The following is a 25,302-nucleotide window of genomic DNA, read 5'->3' on the forward strand; positions in this document are numbered from 1 at the left end:
GTCGAGAAGTTAGACACTTTCGGCGACTTAAGTGGCCCAATCCTATTTTGCCTCCCGAGTACCGCATTCTTATGTAGATATGCATTCGAGTGAGAGTCTGACCATAATACTCCGAGTATATCCCAAGAGGTGTTATGTATGTTCTCTATGTCCTCTACATTATTCTAGTGTAAAATCGATAAAATTTTACGACTTTGAGGATGGGCGAAATTATATATAAATCAGTAAAATAATATACTTACATGTGGTAATTCTTATAACTCTTTCAAATTATAAAATTGTTTTTTATTCTTAAAATTGATAATATTTCTTCTCATCATCGTAGGAGACCGCAAAATAGAATCGACAAATATTTTCTATACGAAACTTTAATCTTTTCCAATTTTATTTATTTATTTTTTACTATTATTATTTGATTTTTATTTATTATATTATATATTATATTTATTATTTTATTATTATTTTATTATTATTTTATATTTATTCTTTATTTAATTATTATTTTATATTTTATTTAAAAATTACATAATTGTGTATTATTATTATTCTTAATTCACGAAATTATAGTTTTGTATTAAAAATATTTTTAAAAAACTCGCATACATGCGCGAATAAAGTCAGTGAAATAAAACGAACGCTAGAATCCTTTTTTCTGATTGTTTCTACTTCCGTATATGAGTCGTGTCGTATCGTTATGCAAATCGCGCCTCGTTTAAATGGCATTCGTGGCGAAACGCGTTTCTGTACCTTCCTTCGGAGAAGTATACACCCGCGGCGATTCGGCACAGTACATTAAGTTCAGACTGCTGTTTACCGGCGATGCCGCCTTCCGAACGATTAAAGTCCCGATAGTGGAAAGGAGTCTCGGAGACTCGCTTCCGGATGAGGCGTCGTGCGAAGTTTAAGGCTGTAAAAAATCATAATCGTTTCTTCTTTTATAGTTCAGTTTTCTTACGTCACAATTTTTTGCGAAATATATTCAGAAAAGTCAGACTTTTGGGTGTCGAAATTGTCTCTTGAGTGGAAAGAGAATGAAGCATGTTTAATAAAAAAATCATCTCTTCCTCATGAGATATATTTGATAGTGGTCTATAAACTCTTTTACAAGTTTCTTTTTTACTTCGAAAAATTACTGAGGTAATCAGTACACTCAGTACAATCAGTGATTAATATATTTATTTTATATGAAAATATGTTGAATGTAAGTAAAAAATATATATCTAGAGCTATATCCCATGTAATATCATAAATGATAGATGCCTTTGTTAGACGCGATGAGAGAGAAAGGGTATCCATTTCCGATGCTAACAATCTAGACAATTTAGGAAATGGAGGATCAACCTTTTATCGGGCGCGAAAATCGGGCTAAGTTGTTCTAATCAACTCGTCAACACGATACATATATGACACTAGAGTATAGGGGCAACTACATCATCTGAAATAACGTAATATGAAACTAGTGATGGGGCAACAAAAGGGATTCAAAGGATGATGATCTTAACTGCCTTCGGACAATCGATCGAACTTTATTTGATTCAAACCAAATGACTTGTCAGAGCAAATCGTGCTTTCATCGAGCTTTTTTGCCGATGCTATATATAACACAATATATTATATAAATATATACTCCAAAAAGAGCAACGAGCATCAATAGAGCATAATCAGTAATTAGCCTCACCGTTACAAGATACTCTTTAATTATAAAAGATAAATTATAAACTGTATTATATTATTATACGAATTTTTAATTGGAAAGTTAATTAATCATACGGGCAGATAATCGTTAATTGTTCGTAGAAAATATCACGTTTCAACAATTGTCTGCCGACTCGATTTTCACGCGAATACTACAGAAATATCAAAAGATCGTGTATCAGCTGATTTGTTGTCGCCCCAGAATTTTATATTAAAATTAGAACAACACAAGCGCCATCCTTGATTTTATATATAAAAAAAAAATGATATTTTTATATAAAGTATCTTTAAACTCGAATAATATTTTTTGACAGAAATCAGCTGATAACTGTCAAAAATATTAATCGAGTTTAAGACACAAGTACAAAGTATTATAACATTATTTAAAACATATTATTACTTTAATTTTTATAACATATTCTTGTTCTAAAAATTAATTAGCACAAATTAACGCTTTAATCAGCTGATTTCTGTATATAATATCTTAAACTCGATTAATATTTTTGACGGTTATCAGCTGATTTCTGTCAAAAAATATTAATCGCAGATAAGGCATTATAATATATTACTTACAACACATTACTATTTCACATTATATGACATATTATTATTTTAAAATTTAATTAGCAAATTAACGCTTTATTAATATTTTTTGACAGAAATCAGCTGAGTAAAGCGTTAATTTGCTAATTAAATTTTAAAATAATAATATGTTATAAAAATTAAAATAATAATATGTTTTAAATAATATATTATAATTCTTCAAACTCGATTAAAGTTTTTGACAGTTATCAGCTGATTTCTGTATCATTCTCTTTTTAACATGATAAAATCGAGAAATAGTGCGCGCGTAGCGCACGCTTGTGTTGTTTTAGCCCTTTTTTAAAAAAGGCATGTTAAGTCGATTCTCGCAAGTATTGTTGTCTCTTTTTCACGATGTTGATTAGCTGCTTCGATTTGCGTTGTGCGTTTTATTCATAGTATGTCAATAACATGTCTTTTTTTAAAAAGGGATACTGAACTTTATGAAATAATTCCACGCCGAATATTCTGTTTCTCTTCATTTCTGATTGATTATTAATAAACTGACTAATACATAATGGCTTTCCATTACCTTAATTATCCGATTTATGTATTATTGCACGTTTTATATAGCAATTGTTTTAGCAATTTAATTACTTGAATTTTCTCAGAGATTCGCGTGTGTTTTACTCCGCTTTTATAATCCAGATAATGATAGTCAATTATATATCGACAAGAAAAATTTAAAGCGGAAATATGCCTTGAAGGACATCATTGTTTTGCACATGAGACGAAATAAAATCCACAAAACAAGTTCGAGATCTCACAAATTATTGAATCATTTTAACTGCAATCGAAAGCTTACGCCAAGATTATGTCAGAAATTGTGCTATCAGATTTTTCATTACGGTTCTACTTCTAGAAATATTTTAATTGGAAGTACGTTTGATATAAAAACTTCCTTGTGTTTTTTTGGATAAATTACTTGGTAACATCGAAGAAGAGAACCGTCAACAAAACAAAAAGTGTGAAAATGAAAAATGAAAAAGTTAAAAGTGACTGATCCAAGAAAATTCCCGTAAACACTATGCATACGCAATATCTTTATTCACTCGCGAGTTCCGCTCGTCCCCTTTGGCGCAGGTTAATCGGATCTCTGTCGCGTTATGGCGAAACGCCATTAAGCTGACTGCCGTTATCTAGGTAATAAGGGCCCTTACTCGCACGCTTAAGGCGCGTATAATGACGGACGCGTTACAAAGCGCGGTTTACCGCGATTCGACGTGCCGGCTAAACGTGGATTGCCAATTAGCGGTCGTCAGTAAATAAGCATTCCTCCTCTCTCTTCGAGAAAAAAAATTCTTTTGCGCTGGTGGCCGAAAGAACGCGTAACATACTCTTCAGGGGCATTTTTTCTACATGTAATTTTTATTGCAAATTTTATATTAACATAATAAATTTTTATATATATGTATATTTTAATGATATTCTTTAATAATGTTATTTTTATCTTCTTTTTTATTAAAAAACTCACTATTCGTTCATCTGTTTTGTTCATCAAAGACTGTGATAGAGTTGGATCTTTAATTATGCTCACACGTGTCTTGTAATTATTCCATATTTAATGTGAATTCTACTAATCGCGCGATTTCGTGATGCAAGCACATGAGCTAAGCACAAGAGAATCGTAAGGACTCCGAATAAGGGAAATTGATTATTACAGAAGATGCAAAACGGAAATGCAAAAGCAGCTTTTGCAATTCATTATTATACGATGAATACAAATGAAACAAAAATTGCTTAAATGATAATTATCGTTAATTTATCTCTTATTTTATAAACTACTGTAATTGTAAATAGGGATTTATTCGTATATCTATTTTTTATCCAATCTTTTTATTTTATATATTTATGTCCATCCACATTTTGCAAAATAAAAAATTATGAAATTAGAATATTTTATTCACATAAAAATAAGAAAAAGAGCTTATAGAAATATTGGATAAAATCGACGAATTATACTTTTATATATCTAATAAACGTCTATAAACGTCCTATTTTACATTACAGCGACTAAAACGATTTGACCGATAAATTTAATCAATATTATAATCAAATGATATTCATCGCGGGCGAGAGATATAAATATATAATTATTTAAATATTATATTATTCCATGAAAACACGTAGTATATAAATAATTGTAGTTTATGTCGCTGTCACACACGCTATTTGAATTACGAGCGGTCCGAGCTCGCGTGAATTTAATGAGTCTGTACACGAATGAGTCGATTATATTATTGCAGAAATTATGACTCGAGCAAAATTGCGAATCGCGTAATCGCGGTGCACTTGGCTAAATCGCGAGAGGCGTGAGATATGCACTGACACAATACGCGTCCGCGTCGAGATGGCGGCAAATCGATACCACGTCCGATACAATCCTGATCGTCTCGACGTAGGCCAGGCCGGTGTTGTTGATTTAGCCGAACGTGAGCAGATAACCCATTATCTGTCAAAGTATCGAAGAGCCGCCGGCCGAGGCACTCCATCAAAGTGACGTATTAATCCGATTAATCCACGCGCGCCAATTGCTGACGCGAGAGGGTTGAAGTGTTTCACACGATAATTAATATTCAAGTACTTGCTTTCGCCTTCAAAATCGATCAAAGCAACAGTTTGACTGTAAGGAGGAAATTTTGTGGTAAGGAAGATTTTAGAATTCTGTTTTTTTTTTTGTTCGAATGAAGAAAAAGATAGAGATAGTCAAATGATTTGCAAGTTTTACTTTCGCAAAACTGATTTATCTTGAAGCGTTTCTTTAATCAAGCGAGATTAAGAAATGTTTTGTTTACGACAAAAAAATGTTTAAAAAAAAACAGAGTGTCTACTCTTTGGAAAAACCGAGAAAACCAGGAAGTGGCAGGATTTTTTTTTACTTTTAAAAATCCGGGAATTTTTATGGAATTTTATTGAAACTCGAGGAATTTTTTCAAAACATGTGTCTTTGATAATTTTACTCTTATTTAAGAAACATATGTCTAAAACACATATCTTTGTAATATTCAAGTTTTTATTAAAATCTTATATGATTTTTTTATTGACAATCTCTTTTTAGTATCAAGATCTTATGTACTCGTAAGTTGGCAAATTGTTAAATTTTTAAAGAATATTTAAGTATAAATTAATATTCCTATTTTTGCATATGTCTTTAGCATTTAGATATAATGACGTATTGCACTTTGTTATATATTAATTTTACGATTAATAAATCAATATTAAATGCTAAAAAACCTGCATTCTTGATAATTTTTTTGCAATCGTATGAATAGAAAACATAAGAATTCAATAAAGAAACTTATTATAAAAAGCTGCAAATCTTATTTTACCTGGAATTTTGAACAACAATATTTGAAAGATCACACACACACACACACACACACACACACACACACACACACACAGAGGGAATTTTCAGGGGATTTTTAAAATAAGATTTGAGTAAGATACCCTCTCTCTCGAAATAATAAAAAAAATTAATAGTTGTTATAAACTTACATTGAAAAAAAAAATTGTTAACTTGACTAAATAATATTTTGTTAACTGAACATATAAAAATATTTAAATTAAATATAACATATTAAATCTAACAAAACGTGTATTTGATTTAAATATACTAATATATGTTTAGTTAACACACAAAATAGTAATTTAGTTGGTTTAGTCAAGTTAACAATTTTTTTTTCAGTGTAGTAAAAAATAGTGAGCTCTTTCTATTTCACATTTAATAGTCATCGGTAGACACTTATTGATCTATAGACTTTTTTCTACCGGTGTTCCTTTTCGAAATTATTCCATTGGTAGCACATTTAATTATTTTATTATTTACCTACATGTTCGAATTAATTACCAAATTAATTGCGTTATAAAGTTTGAAAACGTTAGGATCAAAAGTGCCGATCTACCGGAAGAAAGGGGGATTATAAATATCGTTTTGTAACGTTTTCAGCGACGTGACAGTCTCGTCAAGCGTCCGCGAATGGCTTCGCTCGCCGGCTTTCGACGCGCGACAATGGGAGGACGAGGAGTTGCTGCTGATGCTGCAGACAATGTTCATCGATCTTGACCTACCTCAAAAGTTCAACATTCCCTTGCCGATTCTGAGGAACTTCCTCTACGAGGTCTACAATAATTACAACGAGGTGCCGTTTCATAATTTCAGGCATTGCTTCTGCGTGGCGCAAATGGTAAGCATCTCGTCTTTGTTATTACTATTCGAACTTTGTGATTTTTCAAGAAAAGAACAGAGAGAATCAATATTTTGTTTGCTGAAAAAGATTGTAGAATTCTGTTTTTTTCTTTCTTTTCACAAATCGAATTTTTAATTATAAGCTCTCGTTATATTATAAGAAATCTTATGTATTATAAACTCTACAAAAATCACACATTGCAATATTTCTATAATGATACAGAGTTAAAGTGATAACGTCAGCAGTTTTTTATTTTGTCAAATATATAGTACTTTATATTAAATTGCAAACATTGTTACTTTTGCGTTTTTTTTTTTGCGCTTTTAGAAAATATATTTTAATTTAATTAGCTATAGTGAGAGAGATGGTCGTGCTTTAATATAATTAGCAAAGTATATTTTAATGTATGTGCTCCTTCACTCTGTGTAATAATATTGTAATTGTGTAAATGGTGTCACGACAAATATGAACAACATTGCAAATGAAAACTATAATTAAATTTCTCTTCTTCGTGATTGATACGAAAATACATGCATGGCGAAATACCTCTTTAGCTGTAGATCGAATGGAGAGCTATATCGATTCAGCCGATTAATCGACTTGTGTCCAGATGTACGCGATGGCCTGGGCGGTGGATCTTCCGTCGAAAATCGGCGAGCTCGAGGTCCTCATACTGATCGTCTCCTGCATCTGCCACGATCTCGATCATCCGGGCTACAACAATATCTACCAGATAAACGCGCGGACCGAGCTGGCGCTGCGTTACAATGATATCTCGCCTTTGGAGAATCATCACTGTTCCGTGGCATTCCGGGTCCTGGAGCAGCCCGAGTGCAACATCCTCGCGTCCTTGGACAATGCCACGTATCGATTAGTCCGCGAGGGCATCATACGGTGCATCTTGGCGACCGACATGGCCCGGCACAACGAGATCCTCGGCCAGTTCAACGACACCGTTCCCGAATTCGATTACACCAGCAAAGCGCACATAAATCTGGTAAATACGCCAAGCGATGGAGTTAGTAAGTTAGTTGGCAATTTAGCCGAATGGAACCTTTAATCAACACGTTTGTTTTCCAGCTGTCCATGATCCTCATCAAGGTGGCCGACATAAGTAACGAGGCGCGTCCGATGGAAGTCGCGGAACCGTGGTTGGACAGGTTGCTTCAAGAGTTCTTCAAGCAGAGCGACGCGGAGAAGCTCGAGGGTCTTCCGGTCACGCCGTTCATGGATCGCGACAAGGTGACCAAACCGTCGTCCCAGGTTAGCTTCATCGGCCTAGTTCTCCTCCCCCTCTTCGAGGCCCTCGGCGAACTTCTTTTCGAGCTGCAGGTACTCCCTCTTCTCTCTTGAATACATGGATTCACTTATGCTTGCAATGAAATGGATCACTTCTTGTATAAATTGATCAGCACGAAAAATAAAGCTTACCGATTTTTATATACACGAAATCTTGCTTTTTAGAATCTCATAGTTCAACCGGTCAGGGAAGCCCTGGAATACTATCGCAGATTGAACGAGGCGGCCAAGGACGAGCGGCATCATCGAAAAAGCGTCATCGACACGGGGGAATCGGGTATATCCAACGTGCCGAGCGGCATCGGCGGCTCGTCTGCCGTCGTCAAGTCAACGTCGTCGCACAGTATGCGTTCGAAGCGATCCGCCACGACGATCCACTCGCGCTCGCGCTCCACCGACGACGATATCACGGAGAACCTGACGATGGAGGAGATGGAGAATGTTGAGAGCTCCGATCCGGAAACCGCCACGGAGGTGGAGATCAGCGAGAAGACGCTCAAGTTCAAGATCTCCACCGAGGGCACGTTGACCGGCTCGACCGGCGGCCGCAAGAGCTGCCCCGGCAGCCGCAAGGGCAGCCGGGAGAAATCTTCGTTGGATTATCACAATCACGATCTGGTCAAGGCGGTTCGGGAGCATGAGAGGAGACGCAGCAGGGGCGAGAATCTCGGCAGCGATCTCAGTTCGCCGGTTAGTGCGAGATCCGCCGAGAGTACGCGCATCGTCGAGGAAATGGAGAAGGAAGTGACGACATTTCTAGTCGCCAAGGTCGAAGGTAGAGCGCCCGAGGGAAACGGTAATATCATCGCGGCGGAGGCTCACTCGCAACCGAGGAATAACGTGAAGAAGATCGGCAACGTTATAGAGAGCGAGCAGGAGATCCGATCTAGCTGCAAGGATGCGCACGGCAGCCGAGAATCGATCGGTCTGCGATGTTGCTGCGACGACAGGGCTGGGCCGAATAATCACAGGTCTTTATTCTCACGGCTGAGAAACCTGACGGATCGTCTGAGCAGCAGTTTCGACTCCAAGGATTCGCCCAGTCCAAAACCAAAGCACGCGTCCAAGACGCTCAGTAAGAGCAACTCGGTGAGCAGCAGTTCGGCCGCGACTTCGCGAAGGCACAACAATTCTTTGTTCATCTGCAAACGTTGCAATCTCGTTAAGTCTGCTGTCAAGAACAGTAGCAAAGCCATTGCGACTGTGGTGGAGCTATCGTCGGTGGACAAACGAGCGATGACCCTGCCCAAGGTTCGCAAATCCACAGACAGTAAGAACAAAAGCTGGCGAACGGTATTCACCAAAGAAAAGAGATCGTCCACTTCTCTGGAGGCTTTGCCGGCAGCCGGTTCGTTCTCCAAGCATCGTAGAAACTTGTCGAATCCCGAGGGCAAGTCTCAGAGCATGAAGGAAGTGAAGAGGTCTCGGCAGGCTCTGGAGATCGAGTTTCAGGAAATCGACATACGTACGAAGAAACAGCAACAGCAACAGCCTGAGATCATAATCAATCCCGACGATAGCGCGTGCGATATTGAAGAGGATCTCGGCAAGGTGGAGATCAGGAGAAGTTCGGCCAGCATGGAGGACATTTCTAAGATGGCGAAGCAGGCCGAGGCAGTAATACTGGGTTCGCTGAATCCCAAGGCGGAGGAACGTCCGCATACCGGCAGTCTGGACTCGATGCTCTGCAAGGAGGTGCCCAAGTCACGAAAGAAGCATTCCACCATGTTTGCCTCGCCCGCCACGACCAAAAAGTCATCGCCCGGTCTATTCTCGCGATTCAAATCCGGTATGAGCATCGACAGTACTCGGAGCAACAGCAACAGCGATTCTTTGCACGATCACGGTTCGCAAAGCGGCTGGATATCTTCGTTGACGGCCAGCTTCCGGCCAAAGAGGCACCCGAACGAGACGCCGTTGTCGCCGCATCCACCTAGATCGCCCAGCAGAGAGGAGATTAAGTGATACGTCCTGGTGGTCGAGGATCCCTCTGACAAGAAACTCGGCCTTCGCGGCTGGTGGCCCGAAAACTTGTTCTGCTGCAACAGTTAGGACTCGAACTGAAGAAGTTTGAGCCTAATTTAGGCTGAGAAATATTCGGGAATATCTCTATTCGCATTGTAATACGAGAAAAACTAGTAAAATAATTGTCAAAAAAAAAATATTTGAAGAGGTTTAATTTTCTAACACAGGAATCATCGTGTTTCTCATTGCGGTATATTAGTTATCGGCATCGATTAATAACTGCAATGCGCAGACATTAAATTTTTTGATCAAACGAATATCGGTGATATTCAATAAATATAATCCGTAAAAAAAGTAGAATAAATTCTCGCGAGTAATTCGCGATGATTAATGTCGCATTGTAAAATGCGCGTGTAATATAGGAGAATAAAATCTATATATGTATAATTAAAAGCAGTCAATTTCGAACAAACGTATTTGCTCGAATAAAAAGCCAATTATTGAAAAATAAAAAAATAAAACGTTACATATCTAATATATAATTTTCGAAAATTAAATTGAATCTTTTTTTGCAGAGGGATCCTCACACGATCATAATTTTATGCCATTTTTGAGTGTTTTATGTCATTACGATCGAAAAGTCGCGAAAGTCGAGATACTTTATTTGCGAGGGATATCTACGGCCTGTGGAAAAAACGAGGATGTATGCTGTACACATAGACTATTTTATTTATTGTCCAATTAAAGAGTAGCCTAACAAGTAAAATCATTAATGTTGTTCGTCACTATATATACATACATACATACATACATACATACATATAAAATATACACAGATGTATACAAAGACATAAGGATATAACGCATCTTCACCACGAGCAAAAAGTGGATATAGTTATAAGTAGATGAAGGAGAAGAGACAAACACAAATAAATGTGTAAGCGTGGCTCTGTCGTATCGATGTGCGATTAACTTTCGGGGACTGTATCAAGGATGTGAGGTAAGAGACTCTTGTCAGATTATTTTTTAGAATATTCCGAGAAGAATCTTATTTTCAAGCAACGTTCTTAAATGATTTTAGAAATATATATTATTTTCTGAAAACTCTCTACTTTTAAAATTTTTCTCAAGCTATTTCTCCAAATACGTGGTCATTCGCAAATTATTCTGAGATATCTCGAGAATCTTGGAATATTTTCAGATAATTTTTATTTTCCAAGAAAAAAATAGTTGCCACAAAAGGAGAAAATGGAGGAAAAAATTGGTCAAATTTATTATATTTCTTTTTATTGATTTCTTGATAACTCAGAAAGTATTGGAAAAATTGTTTCTCGAATCATCTTTTATCTAATCGTGCTATTAAAACATTATTCAATTTGTAAATTGAATGATTTATTAATCTCGGATTTATTCGATTGAAGGGAAAAGATGTTTGAAATTTTTCGAACAGCACTGATGAAATATTTTTGCGAAATGTTTTTAGTATTTCTTTAAACATTGAATCGCGAAAAAGTACATAAAGTTGATAACAAATATAATATCGATTGATTTTCTTTTTGATTGATTTTTTCGATTAATCCATTAGATTTTCTATCTATCTCACGATTATTTAAAAATTTAGATATGTAATTTCATGAATTATCGATATACATATCTGTACCTCAGAACTAAAGTGTATTAAGTATTAAAATCGAAATTTTACAAGAGAGATTTAAAAATTACGTAGATCTTATAATAACATTATTTGGACCATTTTTCACAAAAAATGCAAAAAGAATGTGCAATATAATATGTCGCAGCTGATATTCATCAAAATGGAATTCTGACCTTATAAGTTTTGTCAACTGTTTTATATATATATATATATATATATAAAAATGAAGTTAATACTGTTTAGCATTAAATGAATTTTTATGTGACTTGATATAATATGAATTAATAAAGAAATAATATAATAAATTTAAAAAAGTGAACAAATTTAGGAAATTTTATATCGTTATCTAGCCCGGATAGACACAAGGATTTAATTTCATTTAAACTTTGTGTTCTCAGTCAATATTACACATAGGACTTAATATTCTATAGTATTTGGAAGAACCTCAAATATTTAATACATTGATCGAATAAAAGCTAAATAATAAATCTGATAAAAATGGACTTAATACACTTTAGCTCTGACGTACAGATATACACATACATGCATAAATATAATTATTTTTGTACGAGAGAGATTTTCCACTCTACATTTTTTAACTGCATCTACATGGCAATTGAAAATCGCGTGTATTATTGAATTCTAGTCTTACGTTATTGTTTTCAGACTAATAAAAAATTGGTTTTAGGCGGGTTCGTTTTACTTTGGGCAACGTGAGGGAAAAACCCAATATGTGCGCGAACGAACGAACGTTTATGTATACATTTGACTGATTATTTGACTAACGAATTTCTCTCTCTCTTTATCTCTCTCTTTTTTTTATTTTGTGTAGAATCAGTACTCGTTGATTAAACCAAATGGAGCTGTGTATGTGTGATGATATACGAATGAGAAGAATCAAGTCCATGCGTAAAATGCATAATTTTAGAAAATTAAAAAAAATTGCTTTAATTTCGTGATTTTTTATTCGGGAAATTTCTGCTGTCGGGACGTGAAAAATAGAATGATAGAATGTACATATAGAATAGAATAATTATCTTTTAAGCAGAATAAATCTCCTGTGAGACCTTCCTCGAAATTGAGAATTGAATTAGTATACTCGTTTTCCTGAGAGAAAGTTATTGTTGAGATAAGGAAAGAAAGGATATTAAGAAAAAAAATGAAATAAATGAAAAAGCGAGAAAGTGGTACCAATGTATGTGTAAAATGACGCATATATAATAATAATAATATACTAATGATAATGATAATGATAAACGATCAAGTTCTCAATGTGAAAGAAAGAAGGCATTTGATTTTGACTCTTCGCGAATCAGGACCTCCCATTGATTAATCACGACAAATCTCTCGTACTTAAAAATTTTGATCTTGATAAGACTTTAATGGATTCTAGAATGTATTGCAAATTCTATAATCGATAATATTAACGAGAAAATGATCAAACATGCAATACATCTCTTATCGAATCGCGTAGATTAAATTTCGAATAAATCAAGCGCTTATTAAAAAAAAAAAATTTGTATCACGACCAAAGTAGATATTCCTAAGACTTGACATATCCTAAAGAAAATCAAATGCACTTTTTTCCTTTTGTATCCCTCACTCTCTGTGCCTGATTGTTACTAATGTTCAAGACTAATGTTGGAGAAAGATATTCAAACGGCTGATTTTTTAAATTATACAAACGAAAATATATTTAATTTTTCAATTTTTGTTTAAAAAATATATTTTCTACGTACAAAAAAAAAAATAATTATCAAAATTATAATTGCTAAACTAAAGATTTTGCTGAAGATTTTGCAATATAAAATAGGAAGACATTAAATTATCTCCAATCTTTCTAGTTTGGTTGTTATTTATCATAAAACAAATATAATATACTATATTCTTAAAAAAGAAATCAAAACTTTTTACTATCAAGTTTGGATACTTTTCTCCAAAACTAGTCACATTTGTTTGCAATTTTTTCCCTACTATCTCTTAACTATCTATCAAAATCTTGATTTAAAGGTCAATCAATTTTCAACGGTCTTTGGAGAGTTTCGCGAGAGATAAAGTAGAATATTATAATATTTAAACGAAAATTCAAATAATGTTTTCCGGAAAGCCGCGAAATAATATTTGACTTGCAAGATCGTCGAAATATTGATTTTTGTTTTTAGGATATCTAACGAATAGATACCCTCCCACAATTACGTAATAAAAGAATAGATAAGAAATAAATAAATAAAATGAAGCGGAACAGAATTGGGCCAATCGAGTCGTAGAACATACGGCATCGTTTTACTCGTCAATTGAATCTTTAGTCTCATTAGGATTTTTCTCCTATTCCAATTATCGTCGTCAATTATCGGGATAAATACATTCGATTAAATCGTATATAATTAATTCCAGCCTCTCTTCCTCCTCTTTCCGCCTCTCTTTCTCTCATGCTAACATTGAAGATAAAAGCGATCGATGTTTATATCACGCTTGATTTTATTTATCATGTCTTTTTACCGAAACACATCGTGTATATGATACAAACTACTATGCTTATATCCGAAGTTACCAAATATCTAAAATTTATTTTAGAGCTAATATTACCACACTGAGAGAATTTTCTCTTAGAATTTATTCTGAAAATCATGGTAATCGTGGGACAATATGGTATGGAAAGAATTTGATGAGAATTTCTCTAATTAATATTTATCACAATAAAAATAATAATATCTATCACAATAAAATATAAAACATGTTTGATTAATTTTACTAAACTGCATGGTAAAATTAATCAAACATATTTTATATTTTATTGTGATAGATATTATTTTTATTATAGATTTTATTATTTTTATTGTGATAAATATTAATCAAAGAAATTCTCATAAAATTCTTTCCATATCATATTGTCCCACGATTACTATGATTTTCAGGGTAAATTCTAAGAAAAAAATTCTCTCTGTGCATTTACGAGAAAATATTATAATATGAAAGAGAACTCTCTTATTTAAAAAAAAGAAGAGAAAAAGAAAACAAAGTCTAAGGCTCTGATATTGAATATTCCAACTAACAGGAAAAGTTAATTGGAATTTATTTTGCTTCCGAGGAAATGTGTATTGTCTCCTCCGATATATTTTCCTTATATATATATATATATATATATATATATATATATATATATATATATACATATATACGCAATGAAAAATAAGACGGCTCGAGATGTCAATAAGAAATAAATTTTTCTTTTGCTACTTCTCATCAAAATATATTTTTATATTTCCCGATTAAAATTAAACGGCAAAATAAATCATTCCAAATATACAATAAAACATTACGATATGCCAACACCGATATAAATGCTCTATATAATTGTGTTACACGAAAATTCAAGAATCTACGATATGTCAGATTTATTTATTTGGAATCTTTTTTGGTTGAACGATATCGAGTTTTCGATAATTATTATTAATGTAATTATCGCGCTCGTAAAATGTAATTGCCGTAATAATTGACGTACAAAGACGTACGAGATGTTCCTAAAAGTTGCATAAGCTAAATTTCGATGAATCTAGGTAGAAAACAAAGATGACTCTACAAATCTACATTAATGTATAGCTGCTGTAACACATTTCTTCGAAATTGTCGCTATAATATTATTTTTTTGAAACAAAATTACTTGTACTCTCTTGTATCGTACAGCGATCGCGAATTCATCTAATGTAAACGAAACTTCTTTCGATATATTTCTCGTATTAAATCAGATCGTCATTGAGGTGATTTCGTGTTTATAAGGTTCGTTCTCTCCGTCTCTCGCCGTCCCTTTCTCACGAATCGTTATAAATTAAAATCGTTGATCGTCAAACAAGAAGGAAGTCAATCGTGATGCTTGCGTTGATTGTCGTTAGGCGAGTATAATTGCATGAAATTCGTAAATTCGTAATTTGAAAGTGCACGCGATAATATCTCGTATATATGTACAGATATACGCAGAATGTATATACATATCTGTATTTATATACGCATATAAAATTATGTGGTGTAAGAAATGGATCATCCTATGTATATAGCTGTTTGCATATTATATGCACATATATATATATATATATATATATATATATAATATGCATATATATATATGCAAACGAGAGTATAATTATATAAATAAAAAAATAAATATATATTTACCTGATATATATATACACACACACACACGAGAGGAAGAATAAAAATACAGTTAATGCTCGCGGGCGAGTTACTATATAGCGCGATGTTATAACATTATATCGATATTATGATATTACACGATATGTATTGTATGCGCAGAGAGACAAAGTGTGCATAATTATGTGTGCAAAGAGAGATATCTACGTATGAAAGTCAGTTTCATGCATATTGCGAGAGGTGTACTAATAATTTGTTATTGTTCAGTGACGGCGTATTTATTTTCATTGCAAAATTGTCGGGGATATTTATTTCGCAGCTAAAAACAGATTCGATTACAATTATATTCGAATAGAAACATTTACGTCGCGATCAGAATAAACTCAATTTAATTCGATTTAATTTGATTTAATTGTCATTTTTTTTCGACATATCTTAAGGAAGAGTGGAATAATAGAGATTAATATACACATCGATATTTTTGCGTCTTCCTGATAACCCGAGATTGCTGTTAATTCTCTATTGTTGCTGTCACTTCTATCTATGCATCGATGTAAATTTGTATTTTAAAATAAAACATTTAATTTTTGTGATAAAACTTTGGATATTTTTTGCTTTTCCATATTTAATAATCTTTCTATATATTTAATAAGCTTTTGGTTCATTTTGGAAAAATGTAAAATTGTTAAGCTTATATTTAATATATAAATTATTATTATTATATTAATACACTCAATTATATATTTAATTATTATTATACATTTAATTATATATATATATATATATATATATATATATATACAATATTATTCTAATTGCAAGGGCATCGATCGATGAGAATAAAAATACAAACTAGCTCTTTCAGCTCTATTAGAAATTCGTTTTCACATATAAGCTTTTCGATCTTATTAAGTTACATGTAATAGACATATTTCTCTAGGATCAAGAGTGTTAAATAAAAAAAGGAGTGATAAAGGAAAAAAAAATTTTAGAACTGCTATATAAGTACAATATATACTACAAGTTACAATTGAAATGCAAATAGCTCACCGTCACTGAACATAAGCGAGGAAAAGTATGTGAGCGTGTATGTATATATAAAAATAAATAAATATACACCCCCCCATACAGGATGCTATTGATATATGGTACCTATCATTCCATTCGATTCCAAGAAGTCGCAGTTATATACAAATATTATAAATGCATAATTTTAAATAAAACCCACGCGCGTGATTGATCGCCCGGCGAGCAGCTCGCGCGTATGGTATTAGTCTTTTTGTAAATGAGAGTGAATGAAAACAAATAAATAAATATATATGTATATATACACACATAACTGCGTGTGTGTGTGTTGTGTGTGTATGTGTGTGTCGTTGCATCAGCGTGTGATTGGTTGCTCGTGGCTGCCTCCTATATTATATTTACAATTTCGACGAATAAAGGAAAAACGATTATTCTGCCGACGTGCGTGGAAGAAATTATTTGAAAAAATCCCTCCTATCCTTTATCCTCTTTATAATCAGTAATAGATAATCAAAGTTTATCGCAATCATTGTCTTAAGATTATGACTGCAAAATCACGATTTCTGATGGCGAATTAGGTTATTTGAATTTTCGTCATCTCTCTCTATAATAATCGAATATATTTTAATAAAATAAGGTAAGTAATTTTTTTTATACTATCAAAATATATTTGTCATCCTCACAGATCGATCTCTAAGTGATAAAGTTCTATTTTAAGTTCTATTTTATATAAAAATTAAAAATTAATATAAATAAAAAAAATAAAAATTTAAATTAAAAGAACTTTGCATTGTTAAATTTTAAAGTATATATTAACTCAACAAATAATAAATTAATTTAGATCTAAATTTAGAACTATATTTAATTTTGTTACAGCAATAACTGCGATATAAATAACTATTTAAAGTAAAGTATATATTATATATATATTATATATATATTATATATATATTATATATATATTATATATATATTATATATATATTATATATATATTATATATATAAAATAAAATAATAATATATAAATAGCACATTAGAGTTTAGAAAAAGTACAGCTAAGAAAAATGAATTAATTGTAAAATATAATCGAATTTTAAATACTCATCATTTTGCAACGTCCACCGATGCATCTTCCGCTGCAATTTTAATTTATTCAAGGAATATTTATGATAACAGAAATTGTAAATTTTCACGATTTACGATTTAGATAATCACAATTTTCACAAAATTTTCCAACTTTCGCGAATCTAACTCTGTAAGAAATTCGTAATCTTTTTATGTATGCGCGCGCCTAGAATATTATTATATAGAACACTTACATTTAATATTATAAATATATTTTTTATTAAATTTTTTATATATGCATAATGCACTAATAAATTATTAGAATATTTCAGTGTAATTAATTGCATATGATAAAAATAGTATGATAAATGAATATCAATATAATTAAAATTAATTTAATTATTATTTATACAACATTAATTCAGTAATTATTAATTCAATAAATTTAATTATCATTATTACTAATAATGATATTGTCAATCTAATATTTTGCTTAATGCAAATATATTTAGTCCGCTTTTATATGTATTAATATGTAGGTATATATATATTGGTAATCGCTGCTTAAGAATTAAAAATTTAGATGTAAATTTATAAATTTTATAAAATACACTATACACATATATTTAAAATCTGATGAACAACTGCAAATTGAAGTCTGGAAATAGGTGCATAATAAAGTTTATAAGAATAATATTATATTATATTATATTATAATCATTTATTTTCTAAAAAGAATTATTTAATTATTTATTATTATATTCAATATTACGTACTTGGATTTCGATAAACAGTTGGAAATAGAATCGCAGAAAGAGATATACATATGCACACACTTTAATGTTAATTATTTATTTCGCGAAGATGTATTACGTATATGTATGTATGTATGAACAGACAATATATTCTTTGTAGCGAAATTTAATAGGATCGTCATACAGTTATAATATTATATAAATCATAATATTGCTTTGATCAAAATATTCTACGCATTGCATTTCATAATCGTGTTTCGCGTGCTTTAATGCGTTTCATGTCATTGCGCAATATTTGACTTTATAGTCAAGGAATTTAAAATTGTAAACATTGGCCCTTGTCAGATTTTAAAACCGGCGGAAATATCACGCACGTTTCGAAACTGCATGCGTACACAATGTCTTTCAATCTGATGTGCCTTGAGAATCATGTTTAATTAATAGTCCTATATTCTTGGAAATATCCTCTTTTAGCATTATAGAATTAGTCAGCAAAAGTGCATGTGTGTCAGTAAAAGGATATCAGTTCGCATAATCTCAAAAGAAAGAGAGAAAAAAGAAGGAGAAGTCTCTCGTCATTAATCTCAAGTGTCTTTTTCTCTATAGTCAAATAAAGGAAATAAATCTCTATAATAAGTTCGCATCTCTATAATAAATCTCTATAATAAATAAAGGAAATAAATTTCTAGAATATAAAAATATGTTTAAGTATCGTTGAACTTTTCAGGATTGTTTAAGATGTTCTTACAAATTCTTATATATCTTTTAAAACTTACTTGTAAATATTTTTATGCGTTAAATGTCAGTAGGATATTCATGAAGATTTTTTGATTTTTTTAGAATTCATACTTGTTTCTTGTGTCAGCAGATACTTTATATCAAATATTTACTTTTTTCTCGGTTCTTTTTTAATATCATACGCTTATTTGAGGAAATAATATTTATTCTAGGTAATTTATTTAATTTTTTTAGTAATCTTATATTAATATAAAATAATAAATAATTGATAAACAAAAAGATTAATAAATAATTTCTAGAACTATGTTCTTATCAATAAATTTAACAATTCTTGAAGTATATTCACGCAAAATTTATTTGACAGACATTTTCATATTCTTACTACCAACTATATTTGCGCATGTAATACGATCATTTGATATATTATAATTAAAGGATAATAAACGATGATATTGTCTGCAAGTGTAAATGTATAATATCAAAAATGTTAAGAAACGTTTTAGGAGTGCCATAAAAATATCAGAAATAGCGGTATCAAACGATTACTGTAAAAATACAGTACCTCATCGATATAAACTTAGCTTTAAGTATGTTGAACGTGTACATAAAAATTATAAAAAATTAGAAAGATAAATTGTGAGAATGTGTGTTTAATATTAGATCTCAGTTACTTAAATTATATAAATATTTAAATAGAACCAATATCGTAAAAATAAATTTATTACATAATGAAGCACGAGTCAAATTCTGAATGAAAATGCATTCAATGTTATTCATATAAGTAATTAAAATGATTAACCTTATCACACATCTAATTTAATTAAATTATATAAATATTCAGATGGGACTAATATCGTAAATATGATTTTATTACATAAAGAAGCACGAGTCAAATTCTGAATGAAAATGCATTCCATGTTATTCAAATAAGTAATTAAAATGATTAACCTTATCACACATCTAATTTAATTAAATTATATAAATATTCAGATGGGACTAATATCGTAAATATGATTTTATTACATAAAGAAGCAAGAGTCAAATTCTGAATGAAAATGCATTCAATGTTATTCATATATATAATTAAAATGATTAATTTAATCAAACACCTAATTTAATTAAATTATATAAATATTCAGATGGGACCAATATCGTAAAAATGAAATTATTACATAATGAAGCAAGAGTCAAATTCTAAATGAAAATGCATTCAATGTCTTTCAAATATATAATTAAAATGATTAAATTTATCAAACATCTAATTTAATTGAATTATATAAATATTCAGATGGGACCAATATCGTAAAAATGAAATTATTACATAATGAATCAAGAGTCAAATTCTTAATGAAAACGCATTCATAGTTTTCAAATAAGTAATTAAGATGATTGAAATAATCTTAGATCTCAGTTATTTAAATTATATAAATATTTAAATAGAACCAATATCGTAAGAATAAATTTATTACATAATAAAGCAAGAGTCAAATTCTTAATGAAAATGCATTCAATGTCTTTCAAATATATAATTAAAATGATTAAATTTATCAAACATCTAATTTAATTAAATTATATAAATATTAAGATGGGACTAATATCGTAAATATGATTTTATTACATAAAGAAGCAAGAGTCAAATTCTGAATGAAAATGCATTCAATGTTATTCAAATAAGTAATTAAAATTATTAACCTTATCACACATCTAATTTAATTAAATTATATAAATATTCAGATGGGACCAATATCGTAAAAATGAAATTATTACATAATGAAGCAAGAGTCAAATTATTAATGAAAATGCATTCAATGTCTTTCAAATAAGTACTTAAGATGATTGAAATAATCTCAGAACCCAGTTAATTAAATTATATAAATATTTAAATAGAACCAATATCGTAAAAATAAATTTATTACATAATGAAGCACGAGTCAAATTCTGAATGAAAATGCATTCCATGTTATTCAAATAAGTAATTAAAATGATTAACCTTATCACACATCTAATTTAATTAAATTATATAAATATTCAGATGGGACTAATATCGTAAATATGATTTTATTACATAAAGAAGCACGAGTCAAATTCTGAATGAAAATGCATTCCATGTTATTCAAATAAGTAATTAAAATGATTAACCTTATCACACATCTAATTTAATTAAATTATATAAATATTCAGATGGGACTAATATCGTAAATATGATTTTATTACATAAAGAAGCAAGAGTCAAATTCTGAATGAAAATGCATTCAATGTTATTCAAATAAGTAATATAAATGATTAACCTTATCACACATCTAATTTAATTAAATTATATAAAAATTCAGATGGGACAATTATCGTAAAAACGAAATTATTACATAATGAAGCAAGAGTCAAATTCTTAATGAAAATGCTTTCAATGTCTTTCAAATAAGTAATTAAGATGATTGAAATAAACTTAGATCTCAGTTAATTAAATTATATAAATATTCAGATGAGACCAATATCGTAAAAATGTAATTATTACATAATGAAACAAGAGTCAAATTCTTAATGAAAATGGATTCAATGTTATTCAAATAAGTAATATAAATGATTAACCTTATCACACATCTAATTTAAATTAATTATATAAATATTCAGATGGGACAATTATCGTAAAAACGAAATTATTACATAAAGAAGCAAGAGTCAAATTCTGAATGAAAATGCATTCAATGTTATTCAAATAAGTAATTAAAATGATTAACCTTATCATACATCTAATTTAATTATATTTTATAAATATTCAGATGGGACCAATATCGTAAAAATGAAATTATTACATAATGAAGCACGAGTCAAATTCTGAATGAAAATGCATTCAATGTCTTTCAAATATATAATTAAAATGATTAAATTTATCAAACAAATAATTTAATTAAATTATATAAATATTCAGATGGGACCAATATCGTAAAAATGAAATTATTACATAATGAAGCAAGAGTCAAATTCTAAATGAAAATGAATGCAATGTCTTTCAAATAAGTAATTAAGATGATTGAAATAATCTTAGATATCAGTTAAATAAATTATATAAATATTGAGATGGGACCAATATCGTAAAAATGTAATTATTACATAAAGAAGCATGAGTCAAATTCTGAATGAAAATGCATTCAATGTTATTCAAATAAGTAATTTAAATGATTATCCTTATCACACATCTAATTTAATTAAATTATATAAATATTCAGATGGGACTAATATAGTAAATATGATTTTATTACATAAAGAAGCAAGAGTCAAATTCTGAATGAAAATGCATTCAATGTTATTCAAATAAGTAATTAAAATGATTAACCTTATAACAAATCTAATTTAATTAAATTATATAAATATTCAGATGGGACTAATATCGTAAATATGATTTTACTACATAAAGAAGCAAGAGTCAAATTCTGAATGAAAATGCATTCAATGTTATTCAAATAAGTAATTAAAATGATTAACCTTATCACACATCTAATTTAATTATATTTTATAAATATTCAGATGGGACCAATATCGTAAAAATGAAATTATTACATAATGAAGCAAGAGTCAAATTCTAAATGAAAATGAATTCAATGTCTTTCAAATATGTAATTAAGATGATTGAAATAATCTTAGATCTCAGTTACTTAAATTATATAAATATTTAAATAGCACCAATATCGTAAAAATAAATTTATTACATAATGAAGCACGAGTCAAATTCTGAATGAAAACGCATTCAATGTTATTCAAATAAGTAATTAAAATGATTAACCTTATCACACATCTAATTTAATTAAATTATATAAATATTCAGATGGGACTAATATCGTAAATATGATTTTATTACATAAAGAAGCACGAGTCAAATTCTGAATGAAAATGCATTCCATGTTATTCAAATAAGTAATTAAAATGATTAACCTTATAACAAATCTTATTTAATTAAATTATATAAATATTCAGATGGGACTAATATCGTAAATATGATTTTATTACATAAAGAAGCAAGAGTCAAATTCTGAATGAAAATGCATTCAATGTTATTCAAATAAGTAATATAAATGATTAACCTTATCACACATCTAATTTAATTAAATTATATAAATATTCAGATGGGACAATTATCGTAAAAACGAAATTATTACATAATGAAGCAAGAGTCAAATTCTAAATGAAAATGCATTCAATGTCTTTCAAATATATAATTAAAATGATTAAATTTATCAAACATCTAATTTAATTGAATTATATAAATATTCAGATGGGACCAATATCGTAAAAATGAAATTATTACATAATGAATCAAGAGTCAAATTCTTAATGAAAACGCATTCATAGTTTTCAAATAAGTAATTAAGATGATTGAAATAATCTTAGATCTCAGTTATTTAAATTATATAAATATTTAAATAGAACCAATATCGTAAGAATAAATTTATTACATAATAAAGCAAGAGTCAAATTCTTAATGAAAATGTATTCAATGTCTTTCAAATATATAATTAAAATGATTAAATTTATCAAACATCTAATTTAATTAAATTATATAAATATTAAGATGGGACTAATATCGTAAATATGATTTTATTACATAAAGAAGCAAGAGTCAAATTCTGAATGAAAATGCATTCAATGTTATTCAAATAAGTAATTAAAATTATTAACCTTATCACACATCTAATTTAATTAAATTATATAAATATTCAGATGGGACCAATATCGTAAAAATGTAATTATTACATAATGAAACAAGAGTCAAATTCTTAATGAAAATGGATTCAATGTCTTTCAAATAAGTAATTAAGATGATTGAAACAATCTTAGATCTGAATTAATTAATTTATATAAATATTCAGATGGGACCAATATCGCAAATATGATTTTATTACATAAAGAAGCAAGAGTCAAATTCTGAATGAAAATGCATTCAATGTTATTCAAATAAGTAATTAAAATGATTAACCTTATCATACATCTAATTTAATTATATTTTATAAATATTCAGATGGGACCAATATCGTAAAAATGAAATTATTACATAATGAAGCACGAGTCAAATTGTTAATGAAAATGCATTCAATGTCTTGCAAATAAGTAATTAAAATGATTGAAATAATCTTAAATCTCAGTTATTTAAATTGTATAAATATATAAATGGAACCAATATCATTAAAATTCAATTATCACATAATGAAGCAATAGTCTAATTCTTAATGAAAATGCATTCAATGAATTCAAATAAATAATTTAAATGATTATATTTATCACACATCTAATTTAATTAAATTATATAAATATTTAAATGGGTCCACTATCGTAAAAATGAAATTATTACATAATAAAGGAAGAGTCAAATTCTTAATGAAAATGCATTCAATGTCTTTCAAATAAGTAATTAAAATAATTGAAATGATTGTATATCTCAGTTATTTAAATTGTATAAATATATAAATAGAACCAATATCGTAAAAATAAATTTATTACATAATAAAGCACGAGTCAAATTCAAAATGAAAATGCATTCAATGTTTTTCAAATAAGTAATTAAAATGATCTGAACATCTGCTCTTAAAAATGCGAGTATATATATATTGGAATAATTTTAATTCATAATTTTTAGTTTTATATATAGTTATACAAATATAATCTAATAATTATATATATTGTTATCATTTAGGTATACATTAATCTATTTTACTTTGTGTTACATCGAAAAAAAATTTATTATTATTTCTTTGAATATTATTGTTGAATTTAATGTGAAAAAATTATCGTTATAAAAAAAAATGTACAAAATTTTTTAAAAAAATATTTATATCAGATAAAATTAATTTCATAAAAATGTGATAATATGATGTAAATAATATGTTATAATATTTTAAACTCGAATATTTTATGACAGAAATCAGCTGATAACTGTCAAAAAGAATTATGACATTATTTAAAACATATATTATTATTTTAATTTTTATAACATATTATTAGTTTAAAATTTAAATAAATCGTTAATTTGCAAATTAAAATTTAAAATAATAATAGGTTATAAAAATTATAATAGTAATATATGTTGTAAATAATATGTTATAATGCCTTAGCTGCGATTAATATTTTTTGACAGAAATCAGCTGATAGTTTTCAAAAATAGCAATCGAATTTTAAGTATTATATTATATTATTTA

At 29.4% G+C, this 25,302-nt stretch overlaps 1 protein-coding gene across 3 annotated transcripts in view; it reads left to right on the plus strand.

Moving 5' to 3' along the window:
* The window catches only part of Pde9 (phosphodiesterase 9), a 185,890-nt gene extending 169,761 nt beyond the window's left edge, over nucleotides 1–16,129 (plus strand). For all 3 annotated transcript variants that reach the window (XM_083036922.1, XM_083036923.1, XM_083036924.1), the window contains 4 exons: nucleotides 6,227–6,464; nucleotides 7,078–7,464; nucleotides 7,548–7,799; nucleotides 7,932–16,129. In XM_083036922.1, the coding sequence (XP_082893048.1) occupies nucleotides 6,227–6,464; nucleotides 7,078–7,464; nucleotides 7,548–7,799; nucleotides 7,932–9,731 (2,677 nt within the window). In that variant the 3' untranslated portion in view covers nucleotides 9,732–16,129. The remainder of the gene's footprint in view (nucleotides 1–6,226; nucleotides 6,465–7,077; nucleotides 7,465–7,547; nucleotides 7,800–7,931) is intronic.
* The last annotated feature ends 9,173 nt before the right edge of the window (nucleotides 16,130–25,302 follow it).

Source organism: Prenolepis imparis, unplaced genomic scaffold (genome assembly GCF_030444845.1).
Source record: "Prenolepis imparis isolate NDT839.2.m4 unplaced genomic scaffold, iyPreImpa1.0 SCAF_4, whole genome shotgun sequence".
Lineage (NCBI taxonomy): Eukaryota > Metazoa > Arthropoda > Insecta > Hymenoptera > Formicidae > Prenolepis > Prenolepis imparis.